The sequence below is a fragment of the Hemitrygon akajei genome, chromosome 1 (assembly GCF_048418815.1).
Source record: "Hemitrygon akajei chromosome 1, sHemAka1.3, whole genome shotgun sequence".
In the NCBI taxonomy this organism is placed as follows: Eukaryota; Metazoa; Chordata; class Chondrichthyes; order Myliobatiformes; family Dasyatidae; genus Hemitrygon; species Hemitrygon akajei.
This window is the reverse complement of record NC_133124.1, coordinates 36,233,135-36,254,402: the sequence shown is the minus strand read 5'-3', so window position 1 is coordinate 36,254,402 and position 21,268 is coordinate 36,233,135. Positions and strand designations below refer to the sequence as shown.

The 21,268-nt window shown below is 35.8% G+C and overlaps 1 protein-coding gene across 1 annotated transcript in view; it reads right to left on the bottom strand.

Moving 5' to 3' along the window:
• The window catches only part of cpa6 (carboxypeptidase A6), a 76,831-nt gene that overhangs the window by 10,704 nt on the left and 44,859 nt on the right, over positions 1 to 21,268 (bottom strand). Inside the window, exons 7-10 of the mRNA XM_073041090.1 lie at positions 8,819 to 8,929; positions 8,398 to 8,488; positions 5,904 to 6,106; positions 1,797 to 1,881 (exon numbers count right to left, since the gene is read on the bottom strand). Coding sequence (XP_072897191.1) covers positions 1,797 to 1,881; positions 5,904 to 6,106; positions 8,398 to 8,488; positions 8,819 to 8,929 — 490 coding nt within the window. The remainder of the gene's footprint in view (positions 1 to 1,796; positions 1,882 to 5,903; positions 6,107 to 8,397; positions 8,489 to 8,818; positions 8,930 to 21,268) is intronic.

Below are 21,268 nucleotides of genomic sequence, written 5' to 3'. Positions count from 1 at the left end.
ATGTGAGCCAATAAAAAAACAAGGTGTAAGCAGAGTGGCCATTGTTGGAGTGGGTCAGTGTTAAGAGTGGGAGGCTTTGGCTCAACAGGGTTAGGCAAGCACAGGCAGAGGTTCTAAGTAAGTCTTTTCCCTCTTTCTTTGTCTATTAGTAAATAGCTAGTGCATTCAGAATGTGTCCAGAGCTACTGGTATGTTACAGAGATGTGGGAACTCTGGGTAATCTCAACTGTCCCTGATAACTACATCTGTACAAAGTGCACCAAGCTACAGCTCCTTAGAGATCACGTTAAGGAACTGGAGCAGTAGCTCAATGATCTTTGAGTTATACAGGAGAATGAGAAGGAGATAGATAGAAGCTTCAGGGGGATGGATAGTCACCTCTAAGTTGTAGGAGTCAGGTGCCAGGATGACTGTCAGGAGATAGAAATGGAATACGCAGCTAGTGTACAGTGCCCTTGTGGCCGTTCCTCTTGATAATAACACTTTGGATACTGTTGGGGAAGATGACCTACTGGAGGAAACTGTAGTGGTTAGATCTCTAGAACTGAGTCTGGTTCTGTGGCTCAGAAGTGAGGGGGGGGGGGGTGAAGAAGAGGAGTGAAGTAGAGATAGTGAATTCCATAGTTAGCAGAGCAGACAGGAGATTCTGTGGACGTGAAAGAGACACCCACATGATATTTTGCCTCCCAAATGTCAGGGTCAGGGATGTGTCTTACTGGGTTCACAGCATGTTAAAGGAGGAAGGTGTGAAGCCAGAAGTCAAGGTACATTTAGGTACCAATGACATAGGTAGGAAAGGGAATATGGGGAATTAGGTAGAAAGCTGGAAAGTAGGACTTCCAGGGTAGTAATCCCACATGCCAGTGAGGTTAAGAATAGGATGATTTGGCAGATGAATGTACGGCTGAGGAAATGGTGCAGGAGGCAGGGTTTCAGATTTCTGCATCATTGCCATCTCTTCTGGGGAAGGTATGTCCTGCAAAAAAAAGACAGGTTACACTTGAAACTGAGGGGGACCAATGAGAACTGGAAAATTGCAAATGTCACTCTTCAAGAAGGGAGAGAGGCAGAAGAAAGTATAGGCCAGTTAGCCTAATTTCAGTGGCTGGTAAAATGTTGTAAGACCATTATTAAGGATGAGATTTTGGAGTAATTGGAAACACATGATGAAGTGGGCCAAAGTCAGCATGGTTTCCTTAAGGGAAAAATATTGCCTGACAGATCTGTTGGAATTCTTTGAGGGGAAAAACAGGCAGAATAGACAAAGGAGAGTCGGTGGATGTTGCTTATTAAATTTTCATAATACCTTTTACAAGATGTCGTAAATGATGCTGCTCAACAAGGTAAAAGCCCATGGTACTACAGGAAAGATACTAGCATGGATATAAGTTTACTGATTGGCAGAAGGTAAATGATGGGAATAAAAGGTGCCTATTCTTGTTGAACTGATTGGTTTAATACTGTTCCTATGTCTTATTCTCTTGGTTAGTATTAGATCTCTTTTACATGGCCATCAGCAACATCCAACCCCCAACTCTGTCGCCCCAGCAAATGTTCAGCCCTACTCAAGGGCTTCAGAGAGCTGACAAAAGCCAAACCTCAAAGTTTCTTTTTATGGATATTCTGTAGCCTGAGTCATTTAATTATTATTAATTCACCTAGCAAATTGCATGTGCCCTTATTTCACTTATTTGTGATAGATTTTCTTCATAACTAGAAATTAAACATAATTTCAAATGTGTCTACTTGACCTCTACTGCAGCCCAATTTAAATACTATCTATTTTGCAAACTTACACAAAGTGCTAGATGCCGGCCCATGTTTATATTTGCTACCATACACAGAGCGAAGAGCATTGACAGCTTTGAATGCTGCAGATTCCTGAAAAATGAAACAAAAATAATCAGATTATTTACATCATATTAGTTGAATTTAAAAAGCAACAGTTTTAGTTCGTGAATTTGATAATATCAAAATAATCACAATGCACGATTTTGTGGATCATAAAAGTCAATAAGTTGATATGACAGTATATGGTGTTATGCATTAAACAATGGCTCAGAAATTGCTAGAGACCACATTTGGTTTGAGGGTCACAAATTTTCTGAACTTCACTTGGGAAGTTTGCATAACAGTTGTACTGTGAGTCTCTTAATATTGAAACTGGCATTTTCAGCTTCAGACATCTAAGCTGGCATATAGTGCAACAGGTAGTTTTGTTTTTCAGCCTGTTCCTTTAGGAACAACTCACAATGAAACAGCACTTTCTCTTCGGGTGTTGTTGCCAAGGAAAATGAAATGAGGAGATGGATTCCCCAACAGGTTCTAAGACACACAGAAATGTCACATCAGCTCTCCTGCAGCAGATAGTGAGGTCAGCTGAGATGATCATCGGGGTCTCTCTTCCCGCCATTACAAACATTTACACCACACACTCTCCTCATACAAACTCTTCTCCTTCCTGCCATCTGGCAAAAGGTACTGAAGCATTTGGACTCTCACGACCAGACTACATAATTTATTATTATATTGAAATTTGTCCTCTACTGTGCCTATTGTTTTGTTTATTATTTATTAATTAACAGACAATAGGTGCAGGAGTAGGCCATTCAGCCTTATTGTATTGCTCTGCACTGTTTTGTGCACTTTATGTAGTCCTGTGTAGGTCTGTAGTCTAGTGTAGTTTTTGTGTTGTTTTACATAGTCTAGTGTAGGTTTGTGTTGTTTCATGTAGCACCATGGTCCTGGAGGAATGTTGTTTCATTTTTACTGTGTAGTGTACCAGCAGTTTATGGTCGAAATGACAATAAAAAGTGATTTGACAGACAGACATACTTTAATTAATCCCGAGGGAAACTGGGTTTCATTACAGCCGCACCACCAAGAATAGTGAAGAAATACAGCAATATAAAACCATAGATAATTAAATAATAATAAGTTAATCATGCCAAGTGGAAAAAATAAGTCCAGGACCCGCCTATTAGCTCAGGTTGTCTGACACTCCGAGGGAGGAGTTGTAAAGTTTGATGGCCACAGGTAGGAATGACTTCCTATGACACTCAGTGTTACATCTCGGTGGAATGAGTCTCTGGCTGAATGTACTCCTGTGCCTAACCAGTACATTATGGAGTGGATGGGAGTCGCTGTCCATGCAACTTGGACAGCATCCTCTTTTCAGACACCACCGTCAGAGAGTCCAGTTCCATCCACAACATCACTGGCCTTACGAATGAGTTTGTTGATTCTGTTGGTGTCTGTTACCCTCAGCCTGTTGCCCCAGCACACAACAGCAAACATGATAGCACTGGCCACCACAGACTTGTAGAACATCCTCAGCATCGTCCGGCAGATGTTAAAAGACCTCAGTCTCCTCAGGAAGTAGAGACGGCTCTGACCCTTCTTGTAGACAGCCTCAGTGTTCTTTGACCAGTCCAGTTTATTGTCAATTCATATCCCCAGGTATTTGTAATCCTCCACCATGTCCACACTGACCCCTTGGATGGAAACAGGGGTCACCGGTTCCTTAGCCCTCCTCAGGTCCACCACCAGCTCCTTAGTCTTTTTCACATTAAGCTTGACTTGATGTAGTAGCAGAACAGATTCGATGGGCCAAATGGCCTATTTCTGCTCCTATATCTTATGGTCTTTATTGTTCTATGCTGGATTTCAGTCCTGATGAAAGGTCTCTACTCTAAATGCAGACTAGTTATTTTCCTCCATAGATGCTGCCTGACTTAGTGAATTCTTCCAGCAGTTTTTGTGTGTGACTTAAGATTTCCAATCTGCAGAATTTCTTGTGTTTATGTATGCTGGATTAACCCATTTTCAACTGCATATCAACATTTCTTCCAAGTTGTGTAAATCTAAAGATCAAACTTTCATGGTAAGCTTAAAAGATTGGCCTAGTTCAGCTTTGAAGTACTGCTTATTTGTTGTATGGAAGTGCACCAAAATTGTGTCAGTAGATGATGGCACGCATTCATCTCTACACATTTGATCCCATTGACTTCAATTGGTCAACCCATCCAAGGGTCAATAGTTGTGAGTGCTATCTCAGTGGAGTACCAGGAGTCTTGTTGCCAAGACCCATTCAAGGAAAAGCACGATTTATATGGAATCATAGAATTCTATCCATCAACAAGTGAACTTAAATGTTCTATCCTAATGCTTGTGTTTGATTTATTTCTTTGGCATGATAAATGCTCATTAAGGTCAATAGTTATGGATTTGCAAATCTTTTGCTTTTTTTTCCAACAATGAGCATAGAACAAATACTACTGCTTGGCTCTAGGTACGAAATTACATCCCATTGGGGATGCAATACCTTAAATACGATTCTTTACAGAGGTGTAGATAGATGACAATACAAAAAAATCTATATTGTAATGGATAACAGGAATTTAAAATGTCTTTTGCACAATAGTATTTTATCAGTTCAGGAATCTTTCCTTCTTTCCTTATTCTTTTAATATATTTAGCAGAGAAATTAAATGTTCAACCTATACTGTTACTTCCACAAAAGTTTCCTCATTCTCCAGTTTGGTGAGCTAGTTCTGCTCAACTTTTAATCCATTTGCTCCCTGATGCCTTTAAAGCAACTTCAGTGAGGAAAGTAACAAACTTTGCAAAACAAGTAAACTTCGAATAAACTAACACAACATCCATAGAACTAACGGAGATGGGAGTAGACTCTCACATGGTGGATTGGATAGTGGACTACTTGACAGATAGACCTCAGTATGTGCGGTTGGGAGACTGTAGGTCTGACACGGTGGTCAGCAGCACAGGGGCGCCGCAGGGAACCGTACTCTCTCCGGTCCTGTTCACCCTGTACACATCAGACTTCCAATATAACTCGGAGTCCTGCCATGTGCAGATGTTCGCTGATGACACGGCCATAGTGGGGTGTGTCAGGAATGGACAGGAGGAGGAGTATAGGAAACTGATACAGGACTTTGTGATATGGTGCAACTCAAACTACCTGCGTCTCAATATCACCAAGACCAAGGAGATGGTGGTGGACTTTAGGAGATCTAGGCCTCATATGGAGCCAGTGATCATTAATGGAGAATGTGTGGAGCAGGTTAAGACCTACAAGTATCTGGGAGTACAGTTAGACGAGAAGCTAGACTGGACTGCCAACACAGATGCCTTGTGCAGGAAGGCACAGAGTCGACTGTACTTCCTAAGAAGGTTGGCGTCATTCAATGTCTGTAGTGAGATGCTGAAGATGTTCTATAGGTCAGTTGTGGAGAGCGCCCTCTTCTTTGTGGTGGCGTGTTGGGGAGGAAGCATTAAGAAGAGGGACGCCTCACGTCTTAATAAGCTGGTAAGGAAGGCGGGCTCTGTCGTGGGCAAAGTACTGGAGAGTTTAACATCGGTAGCTGAGCGAAGGGCGCTGAGTAGGCTACGGTCAATTATGGATAACTCTGAACATCCTCTACATAGCACTATCCAGAGACAGAGAAGCAGTTTCAGCGACAGGTTACTATCGATGCAATGCTCCTCAGACAGGATGAAGAGGTCAATACTCCCCAATGCCATTAGGCTTTACAATTCTACCGCCAGGACTTAAGAACTTTTTAAAAGCTATTATTAATGCTTTTTGAGATAGTGATTTAGATGCATATCATATTTTTTACTGAGTTAAGTATTGTATGTAATTAGTTTTGCTACAACAAGTGTATGGGACATTGGAAAAAAGTTGAATTTCCCCATGGGGATGAATAAAGTATCTATCTATCTATCTATCTATTACAATTGACAAGTATGTTTTAACATATTGTTTTAATTTAATTTTAATTTAATTTAAGATTTAATTTTTTGCACACTGATTTGATGAACAGGCACAAAAACAATCTTGCACTTTGATCAAAACATGAAGTTCGGTTAATTCTACTTACCACACAGTTAAAATTAGGAATGATTGCATCCTTATAGGAATATGGATAAAGGAGCATTTGGGAATATGAATGGAATGAAATATATGCTTTAATTTGTTTCTTGTTTTTACGCAGGAAGGTTGCAACTGCCTTGACCTCCGGCTCAGATTCTGGCATGGGTCCACAGTATGTATCAGCACAAGGATGTAATGATGCACCTTCACCTGAAAATATACAAAACAAAAATTGAGTGCAAGTTGGTGAGTAAATCAGAAAATCAGTAATGATTAAATGGCATTAATCTTATGGAGGAAATGTAATGATGTAATTAACAACAGTTTGGGCTTAAGTAGTTGATACCATGATTTGCTTTGTTAGAGATTATTAATGGTTAGAAGTCACTCCCATGTGTCTGAAATATGAAAACATTGAATAAACAAAGAATCTAAATTAAAGAAGGAAATAACAGAGTATCATCTCACCATCACCCCTGTACCTAAGAATTCTCTCCCTTTTGCAATCATGTAGGGTGTCCAAACTTTACCAGATCAGATCCGCTGATTTTTTTCTCTCCTCAAACTTGCTGTTCTTGTAAGAAGCTCTTCAGGCCCATGCAGGAAGCCTGACAGTGTTGGGCTCTAAGGTTTCAAGACAGCTGAATTGGTTAATTGTTGCTTAACAAGAGTTGTTACTCATTAGAGTTCCATGTGTTTTTCTTGAGTGACCGTTTCTTTGTAACGAGGTCTCCTGGAGATTTCTGTATAAGCTTGATATGTTTATTTTGATAGGCTTGGGGATCCTGTGTTATTTGTATTATTTAAATGGATGCCTGATTAGCGCTTATTACGGGGTCTTAATTTTGAGAATGTTATGTCTCATGGTGTTGATCGGCTGAGCCACCAATGTTCTGAGGGAATTCTTATGAATTAATTCTGGTTGCCATATCTACATGGTAATCTGTCTGTCTTTCTTACAAAGTACTTTGGTTCTGACTTTTGCCAGCGCACATCATGACAGTTCTCCCCTTCTTGACTCATCCTTAAAACCTTCCACCATTATCACCTATTCCCACTTCCTAGCCTCTGATCTTTCTCATAGCCATCACGTTCCTGGCACCTGATTGCCAAAACTCTTTCCAAAAAAAAATAACCCACTTATCCCCTGAGCAATACCCACACTTCTCTAAGCTCTAATCTCCCTCAGTTCCCCCAAGAATTCCTCCAGGCTATGATAATAGTCTCTCCCTTGTCAGCCAATTCCCTCATCCCCACAAATCTCTTTCTCTAAGCATTCAGTTCCCTTTGCCTCCAATATCCCCAAATGGTCACTCCAGTTTACTGTTTCCCATCTTGCCTAATCACTGTCTGCTTTCTCCACACTCCATCAACCACCAGCCTCTACAGCCTGACTCTGATACCCTTCCTGTTCATGATGCTCCCAGGCAGTAGGTTGAACTAAAAGCCTCAGCTGGCTTAATTATGATTGTGAAATCAAGGCAAAAATGATAAACGTATGCTGCTGTTAAATTAAATTTGGCAATATCTTCAGGAAACCCCTTCCAGGTCTCCTGAAAATCAAACTCTCCTCCAAAGACTCTTTGTTAACATTGGCAACTAATCTACAGAGCTAGAACGTGATCCATGTTCCCTTCCCTCTTTTGAAAATAAGTACAGAAGCAGAAGCTTTTGAAAAGAATCAAGAATATGAATTCTCAGTAAAGATTCTTGCCATTCTCAATTCAGGAATAACTTGACTTACAGGTGACTTCCTTTGTTCAGGTTACAGAAATTCATCCTTTCAGAATTCACAAATCTCCATCCAAAAGTACAGGAAAAAACTCACTTGCACAGAAATTATGCATGATGGGTCATGTCATCTGCATGCCTAAGACAGGTCTCCCCAAACAGATCCTTTACTTCCAGTTAAAGGAAGGTCAGTGAGCCACTTGTGGGCAAAGGAAACACTTCAAAGATCTCATCAAAATCAGCCTGAAGGAAGACAACATTATATCTGAAGACACTGCACTCGACAGATAAACCTGGAGAAAATCTGTTCAAAAGGGAGCTATGTTATCTCTGCTGTGCTGCTGCAGAGAAAAACAGTCAGTTCCAAAAGGAACAACCAAAAGTTGCAGCCACTAATCACAACCACCACTTACTCGTGCCCACTGCAGCAGAATATGTGGATCCCAGATTGGCCTCCACAGCAACCTGAGGCTCCCCCAATAGATAACCCTTTAGGAGAACATTATCCTTGACTCGAATGATTGCACTGCCATTAGTATAGTGGAACAAGCAACAACGATGGGATTTAACAAATTCTTTTCAACAAAGGACAGACATGGTTATTCAGTGCACCTCGGCAACAGTGAGTAATGGAAGAAGCAGGGAAGTTGGATCAATGATTTAATCCTGCTTTAAATTACCATTAAATTAGAGAGGAGTGGAGATTACTGGAATTCTTATCTTACTGCTTTTATTATCAAGAGAAATGAATATTTCATGTCTAAACTTACTACACCACTTGATCTTCCAATTACGATTGGCATCAACACCATGGCAATTGAAATAAGTACTGTTAGAACGTGTCTTTCTCCAGAATCGATCCTAAATAGGATACAAAAACAATACATGTTTAAAATTGCGTAGATTAGTTCAACCTTTTAAGTACATTTCTGCTCTAATTGCTTTGCCTCATGAATCAAAGGGCCATTTGAAAATGCAAAGCCCATTTTTTTCTAGGTACAAGTATAGATGATTCTTCTTTAAAAGATAAACAGAAAAATAATTGTATTCTCCCTTCTATTGTACTAATTAATTTATTAAATTATGGGAAGCATTTAACAAACTGCTTTGATTAAGAGGGCATAAAAAGGAGTACTTTGAATTGATCTGTAGATAACTACATTAAGAAAAAAAAGCAAATGATTGACCTACTGTTGTCCAGCTATAATGGTATCCATCTACATTAAAAACAGGCATAATGTAGAAATACAGTTGTTTCAGAAGCTTTCGCATTACAGGATCACTGTGGTATGTCTTTACAGCCTTACAAAGAAGAAAAGATAAAGAGCTTTTTTTCCAATCTATATTATAACTGAAACTTGCAGTACAGTATGTGGAGAGGTAGCTCTTTTATTATGATATAAAGACTTAATTGACACTCAATTACTTATAATTAACATTTTGAAACTAAGAACATTCCAGCTGACTTACATTGTGCTGGGATCATTGAGTCATTTGGAAGCCTGATAATCTGTAAACACAGCTGATATTTTCAGCCCTCTAAAAATAAATTCTCCTGTGAACCATGAGCATATTGTCAATTTCCACATTTAATTATTAAACATTTTTAGATGACACATCAGTTATAGAAATTATATCAAAGGGCAATGGGTCAAAATTGGGAAGATGTGGTTAAGTCAAAGAGTGGAGTCAAAGCTAGAAAAAATTCCTCTATATTGAAAATGATAAATGGACTGTGATACCAATGAATAGTGAGTATATTTCCATTCAAGATAACACCAGTGAATCATCCTTGGCTGATGTCTTTCAGTTAGCCAATCTCTTCAATTATTTCTCTTTTTTCCACATCTTCAGCTTGTTCTTTTTTGTCTTGATTGTGTTACTGAAACTGTTGGAGCTGTGATGTGCAGTTTGGAATTCGATCGAATGACCTAGCACTCTGCTGTATCTGGAGAGGACAGAGCTGGAAGTCAGCAGGAGATGCTCATGGAGTGAGCACTGTTTCAGATTCGCTCCATAACCTTTACTTTTTTTAACCTATGATCACCCTTATTTAACTTATTTTTATCTACACCAAAAGATTCTTGTTACTTTTTTGGACTTATCTTTAAGAGTTTATTGTGAATTTTTGAAGAAAGGAATACAGAAATGGCTCTTAGATCTAGAGGGCGAGAACTCGGGAAGGATACCAACGGGAACGGGAAGAAGAAGACGACTGATCCTAAGGGCACTGAATTGACTTATGAAATGTTATTGGAGGTTTTAAATCAAAAATTTGAAGAACGACAATCTTTTAAACAAGATATAAAGGCTTTTCAAGATTATATGGATAAGACGGATTCAGTAGTCAACCAGCAGCAAGTTCTAATCGCAACTCTGCAGGAAGACGCTTGGAAGCGAGATTTGATAATTGAAAAACTGGAGCAGAACTTACTTTCGATGATTAAACAGGTGGAAACACTTAAAGCCAAGAGTGTCGACTTTGAGAATCGGTCCAGAAGACAGAACCTACGCATACTTGGTCTCCCGGAAGATATTGAACAAGGGGACCCCTCGAAGTACTTTGCTCAACTTTTAAAGGATGCGTTCCCTTCTGTATTCCCAGACAGTCCTCCATTATTCAATCGCACTCACAGAATTATGCGTTGATCACCAAGTGCTTCAGCTAAACCACCAGTTGTAATTGTCCGATTTCACTATGTGCATGTTAAAGAACAACTTATTCGTGTGGCTCGGCGTGTAGGGATGGTCAAATTTCAAGATCACAATTTTCGTTTAGTAGAAGATTTTAAGTCCAGAAGTAATGAAGGCAAGGCTTCTTTTTAAACCTCTGATGTCTGAATGTTATGAGAAAAATCTAAAACCTGCGCTCTTATACCCAGCGAAGTTCAGAATATCGCCTCCGAATGCTCCACGGCGAGTTTTTCTTTCTACATCTGAAGCGAGAAGCTTTCTGAAGGAGAACTTCCCTACTGCTACGGACACTCATTTCAAATAAATGAGTGATTTTGATCCTGCAAGATGGTTTTTATTTCCAAAACCAGATTTTGTTTCTGGCTATTGGTGTAGGTTTACTCTATATTTTATACTCTAGTTAAAGTTTTTTTTCCGACATGCTAATCTTTTTATTTTACTTACTTTAACCACTGTACTTTATCTTTGGTCATTATTATTAATCCTTCGAAGGTGAATTTTTTTTTACTAAAATGGCGGTTTCTTCTCTAAAATATTTTTGGCTTTTTTTTGATTTTGCCATTTTATTTTCTCTCGTCTTCTTCCTATAATGCAACTCTTATCACAGTTAAAAAAAAATTTTTGGTTTGTTTGGGTTTTAACCCGATTTATAAGTTACTAGTGAAAATACTCTTTTTGTTTTTTTTTACTACCAATTATATTAAGTAGTTTGGTTTTAGTATAGTGATTATTATTTTTTTAGAGTTTGGGTGGATCTTTTTTTAAATCCTTTATATACGCAGTTGTCTTCTGCTGATATGAGGGTAGATTTAGTTTCATCTTTTCTTTTTCCCAGCCTATTCCTGGCTGGGGTGATCTTTTTTTTCCCTCTTGGGTTGGGGGGGGGGGGGTGGGAGCTCTTTCTCTAAATCTTATGTTTCTTTTATCAGTTTTTTTTAGTTTTTTCATTTGGGCTGATTTTAAACTACAAAAATGTCTGCAATGTCATCACTTCCGGGTCCGCCCCTTATTTTTGTTCCTCTTCCGGGTGCATGAGTTCATAATTTGGTTAACCCTTTATATACCAAAGGGTTGATTTCAGAAATATGGCTCAGACCATTAATTTTGTCTCTTGGAATACTAATGGCTTAAACCATCCGATTAAACGGAAAACGATTTTCAAAGTATTCCAAAGACTTAATGTTCATATTATTTTTGTACAAGAAACTCATGTGAGGAAAGAGGACAATTATCGCTTTTTTAGGTTTTGGAGGGATCAACAGTATCATTCGAATTCGAATGCCAAAATAAAGGGAGTTTCAATTTTTATTGACTCCTCTATTGCATTTGTCCAACATGATATTTTTTCGGATTCAAGTGGTAGATTTTTGTTAATTACTGGCTTACTTTTTAACAAAAAGGTTGCTATGGTTAATGTTTATGCTCCAAATGTGGATTGTCCCGATTTTTTAAAGTCCTTATTTACTTCTTATAATGAATATAAGTTAATAATGGGTGGTGACTTTAATTGTTGTTTAAATCCTTTGATGGAAAAATCTATATCTACTCAGACTTTACCTAGTAAGTCGGCCACTTGTATTAACTCTTTTTTGACTGATAATGGAATTTTTGATATTTGGAGATTTCGGCATTCTAAGGACAAAGAGTTTTCATTTTTCTCACATGTTTATCATTCCTACTCGAGAATTGATTTTTTTTTATTGACTCTTGTTTTATTCCATCGGTAATTGGTTGTAATTATGTAATTATTTGCTGAACAGTTAACTGCCGGTTAACTGTCGGCTAACTATTACTTGGATTGCACTACCTGTATTACCTATATGTATAATTTATATTTTCATTTATATTTATCATTATTATTGTTATGAGCAGAGAGACAACATCTGCCGGAAGTAAATTCCTTGTATGTGCATAGGTACTTGGCGATTAAAGTCTGATTCTGATTCTGATTATAGCCATCTCTGACCATGCTCCATTAAAACTTTCTATTAAATTTACGGATACAGCTTCTAGTGCTAGACAATGGCGATTTGATTCTACCTTACTGCAAGATCCGGATTTTATTAAATTTATGAAGGAACAGATCGATTTCTTCTTTTCAACTAATTCCACGGATGATATTTCTTGCGGAACACTTTGGGACACTTTTAAAGCATATATACGTGGACAGATTATCTCCTACTCTGTTGGTCTGAGAAAACGCATCAAGAAGGAAACTCTTTTACTGGTTGATAAAATTAAAGAGATTGACAAGAAATATTCAATTACTCCTAGTAAGGAGCTTTACAAACAAAGGGTTGAACTTCAAACGGAACATAGTTTATTACTTACATCTTTGATTGAAAATCAATTAATGAAAACCAGATCTGATTTTTATATACATAGTGATAAATCGGGTAAACTATTAGCTAGTCAATTGAAGAATGCTTTGGTTAAATGTCAAATTACTAAGATCCGTCAGCAGAATGGGGATCTGACAGTTAACCATGATGAGATAAATAAGGGGGGTCTCAAGATGGCGCTCATGGAGTAATCCGCACTTAGGCTTTGCTCCAAAACTTTTACGTCTTTTAGCCTACAAACACCCCTTAAACTTATTCTAAAGTGGTTTAAATATACTGAATTCTTCTTTTTAAACTATTTGAATTATTCTCAACTTGCTGAAATGTCTAAAGTAAAAGAACCGAAACAGACGAAAGAATTGGTAACTTTAGAAGCAGTTGCGAAGATCGTGGAAGCTAAATTTGAAGAGATGGAGGAAAAATTATTCAAAAGGCTTTCGAAGTATGACGATCGTTTGAAATCACTCGAAGAAAAGTTTCTGGAACTTTCACTGGAATCACAAAAACAACAAGCAAGCATTTTGGCTCTTGAAGAAGCCGCTCGTAAGAAAGATCGTATGATTGAAAAAATACAAGAAGAGCAAACCTCGACTTCTCAACAGATGGATCGTTATAAAGTTAAAATTACGGATTTGGAAAATCGCTCTCGAAGGCAAAATCTCCGGTTAATTGGGATCCCGGAAGGATTTGAAAGCGGTGATCTTACCGTTTTCTTCTCTAAATTTCTAGTGGATGTCCTGGGCAAAGAGGTCCTGGATCCCCCCCTAATAATCGATCGAGCACATCGGGTAACAAGATTTTATGCAAGTTCAAGTTCGAAGCCGCGGCACATAATTTTGCGGATACACTACCCTCATATCAAAGATCGCTTGATCCGTGTGGCTCGTAAAAAAGGTATGATAACCCATCAAAATTTCAAGTTTCGTATCTTGGAGGACTATAGCCCAGAAGTATTACGGGCTAGGCTGGCTTTCAGATCGGTTATGTCGAATTTCCACCAGAAAGGCTACAAGCAAGCGCTGTTATTCCCAGCACATCTGAGAGTCGCCCTGGAAGATGGAACTGTTCGGCTGTTTAAATCGCCAGCGGATGCTCAAGGTTTCCTGGATCAATGACATTCTATTGGGCTGATCAGTGTAATTTAGCCTATAGATTTGGATCTATTATGGATTGATATATGGGTCCTTTCTTTTTTTTTATATGGCTTGCATATATTTTTTATATACGATTAAAGCTTTCTTTTTTTTCTGCTGGGTTTATGCTGATTTTATAGTTTTTTCATATTATTAATCTATTAGCGTTGAAAATGACCGATTAGGGTCTCTCTTTTGTTTTTCTTTTTTTAAAATAAAAAACGATATACGCTTTCTTTTATACTTTTAACATCTGAATATTAAGACTGAGGGAAAAAAAATGGCGTTTCTTCTTCCCGACTGACTCCAGTGTTTGGAGCGTCATAACTGTTTTGATGTATTTGAAAGTTTGAAACTTTTATTTATTGTTTTAATTCTTCTTTTTTAACTTTTTTGTTTATATACATTTATAACACTAATTTTATATCTTAACTTTTGTAGTATTAACCCTTTTTATAATGTGGGTTGTTTGTATTTTCTTAACTCTATTACGTTCGAGTTGCCGTCTTGAGACATGGGGGTAGTTTTAGTATTAGCTCGCTCGCTTGCCTTTTTTGGCTTTTTTCTTGGGGTTTCAATGGTGGTGGGAGGGGGATTTCTCTTTCTTTTTTTGTTTTTTGCTTGCTTTTCGCTTAGTTTTATTTTATGGGCACATATGAAACTACAAAAATGGCTGCAGTGCTATGACTTCCGGTTTCCTTTTGAACTTATTTCCTTCTTCCGGGTTCATGAGTTCACTTTTCTTTCGAACTTATGTATTAACTGTAATATATACTGTCAAGATGGTTAAGACTATTAATTTCGTTTCTTGGAATACTAATGGTTTAAATCATCCGATCAAACGGAAAAAAGTATTCAAAGTATTCCATAGAATGAATGCTAATGTTATCTTTATACAAGAGACTCATGTAAGGAAGATGGATAGTCAACGGTTGTTTAGGTTCTGGAAGGGCCAACAGTACCACTCAAATGCGCAAGCCAAAGTGAGAGGTGTTTCTATTTTTATAGACTCATCTACTGCTTTTATACATCATGAAACAATTTCAGATCCGCAGGGTAGATTTTTGCTTATTACTGGTTTACTTTGTAATCAAAAAGTTCTTCTAGTTAATGTTTATGCTCCAAATACTGATTGTCCTGAATTTTTTAAATGTTTATTTACATCCTTTCCCAATCTGAATCAATATAGATTGATAATGGGCGGGGATTTTAATTGTTGTTTAAACCCTGTGATGGATAGATCCAAGCCCACTCAAATTTTTCCGAATAAATCGGCTTCTCTTATTAATTCCTTTATGATTGATTCAGCTATTTGTGAAATTTGGCGTTTTTTACACCCTAATGACAAAGAGTTTTCATACTTCTCCCATGTCTATCATAGTTATTCAAGAATTGATTACTTTTTCATTGATCAGCATTTACTTACAGATGTCATGGATTGTAAATATGACTCAATTATCATATCTGATCATGCACCTTTGAAGTTATCTATTAAGGTGACGGATTCATATATTAGTACGAAAAGTTGGAGGCTTAATCCTGTTCTTTTGCAGGACTCTGACTTTATTAACTTTATTAAACAGCAAATTGATTTGTTTTTCTCAATAAATTCTACAGCAGAGATCTCTAGTGGAATTTTGTGGGATACTTTTAAGGCATATATTCGTGGACAGATTATTTCATATTCTGCTGGAGTTAGGAAACGAACTAATTCCAAAATATTAACATTAGTTGATAAAATTAAGGCAATTGATAAGATCTACTCATCAACTCCTAGTAAAGAACTTTATAAAGAAAGAGTGGAACTCCAAATGGAACATAGTTTACTATTAACCTCCTCGATTGAAAGTCAGTTAATTAAATCGAAAGCTCAATTTTATACATATGGAGATAAGTCAGGTAAACTACTAGCTAATCAATTGAAAATTGCTTCAGATAAGCGACAAATTACTAGGATTCGTAAACAAGATGGTACTTTGACAATTGACCATAAAGAGATAAATAAAGCCTTTCAAGATTTTTATAATTCCTTATATCAATCAGAATGTACTAAGGATTCTTCTATTATGAATGAATTTTTAGGGAAATTGAATATTCCAAAAGTAACTGTTGAAGATAATGTATTTTTGGATACACCTATTACCGAGTCTGAAATAGAAAAGGCTATTTTTTCAATGAACTCGGGTAAAGCTTCAGGTCCAGATGGTTTTTCCGCAGAATTTTTTAAATCCTTTTCTTCTATACTTTCTCCTTGGCTTTGTAAAATTTTTAAAGATGCATTAAGTATAGGTAAACTACCACAATCTTTTTATGAAGCTTCTATTTCTTTAATTCTTAAAAAAGATAAAGACCCGACTGAATGTGCATCCTATCGACCTATATCTTTGCTGAATACGGATTTTAAGATTTTTAGTAAAATTTTAGCTATTAGATTAGAAAATATATTACCTCGGATTATTTCTGAGGATCAGACCGGATTTATTAAAAATCGCTATTCATCTTTTAACATTAGAAAATTAATTAATATTGTTTATACCTCTACATCTAAAATCCCAGAATGTATTATCTCTTTGGATGCCGAAAAAGCATTTGATAGAGTCGAATGGTCATATTTATTCAATACATTGCAACATTTTAATTTTAGATCAAAATTTATATCATGGATTAAGTTAATATATCATAAACCTTTAGCTTCGGTTTTTACCAATAATCAAAAATCCCCTTTTTTTCAATTATTTCGCGGTACAAGGCAAGGTTGTCCTTTGAGCCCTTTATTATTTGATATTGCTTTAGAACCCTTGGCTATAGCTATTCGTGAATCACCCAATATTTTAGGCATTACCCGTGGAGAGACGATGTATAAGGTATCATTATATGCGGACGATTTGTTATTATATATATCTGATCCTGAAAGATCTATTCCTGCTATTTCTTCTTTACTTGCTCAATTTAGTAATTTTTCTGGTTATAAATTGAATTTTAATAAGAGTGAACTTTTTCCATTAAATATGTATATTCCAATTTATAATCATGTACCATATAGAATCGTTACAGATTATTTTACCTATTTAGGTATTAAAATTACTAAAAAACATAAAGATCTGTTTAAAACTAATTTTTTACCCTTAATAGATCAAATTAAGCAACTTGCTAATAGATGGTCCCCACTATCTTTGTCTTTGGTAGGCAGAGTTAATGCCATTAAGATGATGATTCTACCTAAATTTCTATATTTATTTCAAGCATTACCAATTTTTATCCCTAAATCTTTTTTTGATATGGTTGACTCTAAAATATCTTCCTATTTGTGGCAGAACAAAAATCCTAGATTAGGTAAAAAATATTTACAGAAGCCAAAGAAGGAGGGCGGCTTGGCTTTACCAAACCTAAGATTTTACTATTGGGCAGTTAATATACGGTATTTGATATTTTGGACACAAGAATTGACTACAGTAGCTGGTCCACAATGGGTAAATTTGGAATGTAAATCTGTGCAAGATTTCTCATTGATCTCAATCTTAGGATCTTCACTTCCTTTTTCGTTACTCAAAATTAATAAACAGATAACTAATCCCATAGTTAAGTATACATTACGAATCTGGTTTCAATTTCGTAAATCTTTTGGCTTGAATAAGTTTATACTGTCAAGTCCTATAATATCTAATTACTTCTTTCGGCCATCATCTATAGATCAAGCTTTTTTCCTATGGAAAACAAAAGGTATAACATGTTTTCGTGATCTGTTTTTGGATGATAACATTATGTCCTTTGAACAGTTATCTAACAAATACAATTTATCTAAAACCCATTTTTTTAGATACTTACAAATTAGAAATTTTTTATATAATGAATTAAAGTCTTTTTCGAAAGAATGTCCATTGGACATTACAGAGAGAATTCTAACTCTTAATCCTTATCAAAAGGGTTTAGTAGCTATCATTTACAATATGATTATGAAGGTACAGCCAGATATATCAGAAAAAATTAAGAAGGAATGGCAGGAAGAATTGCATTGCCCTATATCTACTGAGCAATGGGAAAAAATTTTATTATTGGTAAACTCATCCTCTATTTGTGCTAAACATGCTCTAATACAATTCAAGGTTGTACACAGAGCCCACATGTCTAAAAATAAACTTGCTCGATTTTATTCTTATGTTAATCCAACCTGTGATAGATGTCATTCTGATATTGCTACATTGACCCATATGTTTTGGTCTTGTCCTTGTTTACAAAGCTATTGGAAGGATATTTTTAATATCATTTCAAGAATTTTAAATATTAATCTTCAACCGCATCCTTTTACTGCAATCTTTGGTCTACCTATGATAGATAATATGTGTCTATCTGCTTCATCTCAGCGAATGATTGCATTTGTTACACTAATGGCTAGAAGATCTATTTTATTGAACTGGAAAGAAATTAATCCTCCAACTGTATTTCAGTGGCTCTCTCAAACCATTTCCTGTTTGAGTTTAGTAAAAATTAGAAGTGTGGTCTTTAACTCCTCAGTTAAATTTGAGGAAACTTGGAGACCATTTATTCAACATTTTCATGCGAATTAAATGGTCTGATCCTGAACCTTATTGTTACCATCCTGAATTGTATAAATGGAGGTTCGGAGTCATTGGCACTACTGTATGTATTTAACATTATACAATTGCCCATGTTAGTTGTTTTTTTTATATATATTTTTTTTTCTTCTTCTTTCTGGGGTTTTTTTTTGCTTTTCTTTTTTAAATCCTTCATATTAATATTATAAGTTTGGGAGACTTTTTACATTGATTAATACATAATTGATTATTAATGAATCTATTGTGTACTCTCAAATGTCTTTGTACTTATATTTTACTTATGTTTTTTTTTCTCAAAATCAATAAAAAGATTTGAAAAGAAAAAGAAGAGATAAATAAAAAATTTCAAGGTTTTTATACCTCCCTGTATCATTCCGAATTCCCTCATGATCGTAATACCATGCGTGATTTTCTTGAGAAGTTGAATTTTCCAAAATTATCATCAGATGATCTTTCAATATTAGAAACTCCTATTACGGATGCAGAAATTAAAGGGGTTATTTCCTCTATGAATTCTGGGAAAGCACCAGGTCCAGATGGGTATACAGTAGAATTTTTAAAATGTTTTTCCGCTACTCTTTCTCCTTGGCTATGCAGGGTTTTTGAAGAAGCAATTAGATTGGGCAATTTGCCACAATCTTTTTATAGAGCTTCCATTTCTTTAATATTGAAGAAAGATAAAGACCCTACTGACTGTGCATCCTATAGACCAATATCTTTATTGAATGTAGATTCCAAGATCTTTTCCAAGTTACTGGCATCCAGGCTGGAGAAGGTATTACCCCAAATTATTTTGGAAGATCAAACTGGTTTTATTCAAAATTGCTATTCTTTTTTCAATGTTAGGAGATTATTGAATATTGTTTATACTCCTTCACATTGCACATCAGAATGTGTCATTTCATTAGATGCGGAGAAAGCATTTGATAGAGTTGAATGGCCATACTTATTTAATATGCTTGAGAAGTTTAATTTTACTCCGACATTCATTTCTTGGATTAAACTGATATATCATACTCCAGTCGCCTCGGTGCTTACTAACAATCAAAGATCTCCCTTTTTTCGTTTATTTCGGGGTACTAGACAAGGCTGTCCTCTTAGTCCATTATTATTTGATATTGCTTTAGAACCCTTGGCAATTGCTATCAGAGAATCACAGAAAATTTTTGGCATTAATCGTGGGACTGATATACATAAGTTATCATTATATGCAGATGATTTATTATTATTTATTTCTGATCCTGAGAAATCCATTCCTGCAGTTTTATCATTGTTGGCTCAATTTAGTGTTTTTCCGGGTTTAAATTAAATCTTAATAAGAGTGAATTTATATAGACAGGTTCCAATTGATGGAAATTTACCTTTTAAATTAGTTAATGACTCTTTTATTTATTTAGGGATTAAAATCACAAAAAACTATAAAGATTTATTTAAGGTTAATTTTTTACCCTTAATCGATCAGATTAAATGTTTGTTTACTAAGTGGTCACCACTATCTTTATCTCTGATAGGTCGGATTAATGCTATTAAGATGGTTATTTTACCCAAGTTTTTATATATAGTTCAAGCGGTACCTATTTTTATTCCGAAATCTTTTTTTGCTAATGTTGATTCAAAAATTTCCTCATATATATGGCAGAATAAAAATCCTAGGTTAGGTAAAATTTATTTACAGAAGGCAAGGAAGGAGGGTGGATTGGCATTGCCTAATTTTAGATTTTATTATTGGGCAGTTAATATCCGATATTTGATATGTTGGTTAAAGGATTGGGATATATCTTTTAGCCCTCATTGGGTGAACCTGGAAATTAAATCTGTACAAGGATTTGCACTGGGTTCTATTTTAGGGACTTCTCTTCCCTTTGCTCTTTCTAAATTGCCGAAACGAATTTGTAACCCGATAGTTAAACATACTTTACGTATATGGTTTCAATTTCGGAAATTTTTTGGCTTGACTCAGTTTGTTTTAAATATTCCTATTGTATCCAATTGCTTTTTTTATCCTTCTATTATAGACCAAGCTTATTCAGCTTGGAAGACTAAAGGATTACTACGATTTTCCGATTTATTTTTGGATAATTGTTTTATGTCTTTTGAGCAATTATCTAATAAATATAATTTGCCTAGATTTCATTTTTTTTTGATATTTACAGATTAGGAATTTCTTAAATACTGTACTTCCTACTTTTCCAAATTTTGTGTCTTCAGGTATTTTGGAGAATTTGTTTGAACGAAATCCTTTTCAGAAAGGGCTAATATCAAAACTTGACAATATAATTATGAAGATACGTTCAGAGCCCTTTTATAAGACTAAAAACGATTGGGAAAGAGAACTTAACCTTACTATCCCTATTGAGAATTGGGATAAAATTCTTCAATTAGTTAATACATCATCTATATGTGCTAAACATTCATCAATACAGTTTAAAGTTGTGCACAGGGCTCATATGTCCAAGGATAAATTGGCTCGTTTTTATTCCTATATAAATCCTATTTGTGACAGATGTCATTCTGAGATAGCGTCTTTAACTCATATGTTCTGGTCGTGTCCGCTTTTGAAAAAATATTGGAAAGATATTTTTGATATTATTTCTGCGGTATTGAACATTGATTTACAACCACATCCTATTACTGCAATTTTTGGCTTATCAATGATGGACTCACTCCATTTATCCTCTTCCGCTTGTCGAATGATGATAGAAGATCTATTTTGTTGAATTGGAAAGAAATTAATCCTCCTACCGTATTTCATTGGTTTTCTCAAACTATGTTATGTCTAAATTTAGAAAAAATTAGAAGTGGTGTATTTGATACTTCTATTAAATTTGAAAAGATATGGAGACCATTTATTCAATATTTTCATATGATGTAATATGACCCTGTTCCAAGCCTATTTGT